The sequence below is a fragment of the Mandrillus leucophaeus genome, unplaced genomic scaffold (assembly GCF_000951045.1).
Source record: "Mandrillus leucophaeus isolate KB7577 unplaced genomic scaffold, Mleu.le_1.0 Scaffold50, whole genome shotgun sequence".
NCBI classification, from domain to species: domain Eukaryota; kingdom Metazoa; phylum Chordata; class Mammalia; order Primates; family Cercopithecidae; genus Mandrillus; species Mandrillus leucophaeus.
In genome coordinates this window covers 8,579,031-8,581,762 of record NW_012105365.1, presented here as the reverse complement: position 1 = coordinate 8,581,762, position 2,732 = coordinate 8,579,031, and the positions used below count along the sequence as shown (strand labels likewise).

The 2,732-nt window shown below is 35.6% G+C and overlaps 1 protein-coding gene across 1 annotated transcript in view; it reads right to left on the bottom strand.

Moving 5' to 3' along the window:
• SEMA3E (sema domain, immunoglobulin domain (Ig), short basic domain, secreted, (semaphorin) 3E) overlaps positions 1-2,732 on the bottom strand; it is a 324,952-nt gene that overhangs the window by 135,351 nt on the left and 186,869 nt on the right. The window contains exon 2 of the mRNA XM_011996070.1: positions 2,445-2,605. Within this exon, the coding sequence (XP_011851460.1) occupies positions 2,445-2,605 (161 nt within the window). The remainder of the gene's footprint in view (positions 1-2,444; positions 2,606-2,732) is intronic.

Here is a 2,732-nt window from a genome sequence, read left to right as displayed (position 1 = left end):
GTGTGTGTGTGTGTGTGTGTGTGTGTGTGTGTATTTATATTTTTTATATATGGAGAGAGAGGAAGAGTGAAAGAGAGCAATTGGTATACATATGTTTGAAGTCAAAAGAGAACTACGGAGAAAATAAAGACATTAGAAAGACAGGAAAGATAGGGTGAAATGCAATATTTGCTTCTACTTTAACCTGAATCACTAAAACGATAGAAAAAGGATTAAAAAGATATAATCCAAAAAGGACAAATAAAACTGGAGTGTAGATGCCAAAGAAATATCAGCAACATTTTAAAAACTCTAAAACATATGGGCAAGTGTTGGCACTTTGCATGCTAGGAAAAGCGGAAATCTAACTGCCTGCAAGGTGACAGGAGCCAATATGCAAGCTGATTCATAAAAAAGACTCCAGAAATTCTCAGAAATTAGAAGCGTAGAGTGAGAAGAAGGGTGGGTGTGGATGATGTCAGGAGAAGTGTTTCAAAGTATGCATAATAAGCAGTAACGCCAGACAAAAAAGGGGGAACAATCTGACTTAGAGGAGTCCCAGAAGAAAGTCAAGAGGAGAATGAAGAGAAGAAAAGATGTAACAGAAATAATGAGCATTCTCTAGAGCCAAAGGTCATGGGGTCCCTGGTAGAAAGGTCCATTGTGTCTCAGTGCAACGGGTGTAAAAAGAGAGATGCAAGAGAAATAGGAGAAGCTTTTAAAACACAGAGATTAAAGAAGGGATTCTAAATGCATGAATGAGAGACAGGTTACATCCAAAACTTTGAAATTAGAAAGAATTGGACTTCTCAGCGGCTATACTAGAAGTTTAGAAACAATGGATTGATATCCTCAAAATTCTGAAGCAAGTGATTTTCAACCTAGAATTTTATATCCATCTATCAATAATGTGTGAAATTGGAATAATACAATTTTCAAACATACAAGACTCAACACTGGACTCTGTATCCTTCTTCCAGAAGCTAGGAAAGGATGTGCTTCCACAGTATGGCAGACTATAGGTGGGGGGCCAGAGAAACTGAAGTTCTATACAAGTCAGGGGCTGAGAGGATGCTCCAGGTAATGGTGAAGCTAAGCTCCAGCTGGGCAAGTGGAGCATGGAGGATACCTTCAATTAAAAAATGGAAACAATGTGAACTGATGAAAACTGGTCAGTTTTACTACATTGAGAGGAGTATAAAAACTTTTGTAGAGAGATTTGTGGAGCCCAAAAATTAGTGAAACTAATATAAAAATCTTATCAAATGGAAAAAATATGGGATAATGTTAAATTTCAAGAGAAACAAGAAAATTGCAGAAAGAAGTAAAGGAAAGAAGGAAGGAAACAAGGGCAGAAAAAAGGGAGGGAAAAATGTGATAAACTTCCCACATGTGGCTCAGTGGTGAATACTATCTTCCTAATCATAATAAGGTAAAGACACTGGTATTTAACCAAAAATTGTGGTATAATTATTTTGGGAAGATAGAGGGCAAGTGATTGGAGGGTTGCTGATGAAGTATAGTACACAGATATTTTAACTGTGGTATTGCAAGAGAAGGATGCTAAAATCCTCATCTTCCTTAAAGATGTATTTCTTAACAGATATTGCCTAAAATGAAACATATCAATAAACAGTACACAAACGTTATTTTGAAATATGTAGAGAAGAACCAGAAGAAACAACAAAAGGTTTAAAATTATTACCTCTAGGGATAGGGAACTGGCAGAAACCAAGGAATGATGCTTTATGTCATAATTTTTTAAATGACTTTAGAAAATATGGACATGGCTCATAAACATAAAAATAAATCAATTACAAAGAAAATGTATTACATAATACATGCACTTATGCCAAAAATACTATGTTCTAAATATTTATGTTTTGTGTAAGATTTATATGGGTCTAGGAAAATTTGGCTTAATTATTTGTATAATTATAGACTATAATTACAGATTATTTTTCTCTTTTTCCAAAAGATGTTGGTACTTTCTTGTTCTAAATTTATAAATGACTTCACCATGTTAAAGGAGCATCCACCTGAAGTAGTGATATTACCAGCAGAACTATATGAGGTAGTTAAATCGAGGCCCCATATTCACATTTCTTCAAGCTTGCGCTTTGGAATAGTAAAGCCCAGAGGAACTGGTGGTGATTCATCATGCTCCAAACCCAGGTCTCAGGACAGTGGGTGTGGTGACAAGGTCCACCACGCAAGAGGAATGTCAAATGCGCCAGGCAAGAGTGTCTGGAAATCCAGGTATCAGTGTTGTACTAGAAAAGTTCATACAACATGATTTAGAAATCATTTCCTCAAAATGATTTTAGTTTTAACTAATATTTTATTTAAAAAGTAATCACTCAAAATTTTAAAGTGGTCAATACAATTAAAAAAAGACAAGACACATTCTTGGAATTTCCCCCCTTTTCTTTCTCTACTGAAATGCAGTTTGGATATTTCTATACCTCTTTATAGCCGTCACTGATTCTCTCCAAGCTGAGGGAATATACAAGGTCCCTGCCTCCCACGAAGAGCCGCTCTTGATATTCATCCAGCAGCATTGTATGGAGATCAAGAAATCCAAATGGGCTATGAAATACTGATGTTCTGTTCAGATTCAAGAGCTCTGAAATGCAAAATGATATGTACACTAAGCACATGAGAAAATGTAAATACCTTTATAACCCTTTTCTCATAGCTCTGTTTTCATCCCTGTTGGAACCAAGTCATTAACATGCATTTTATCATAAATA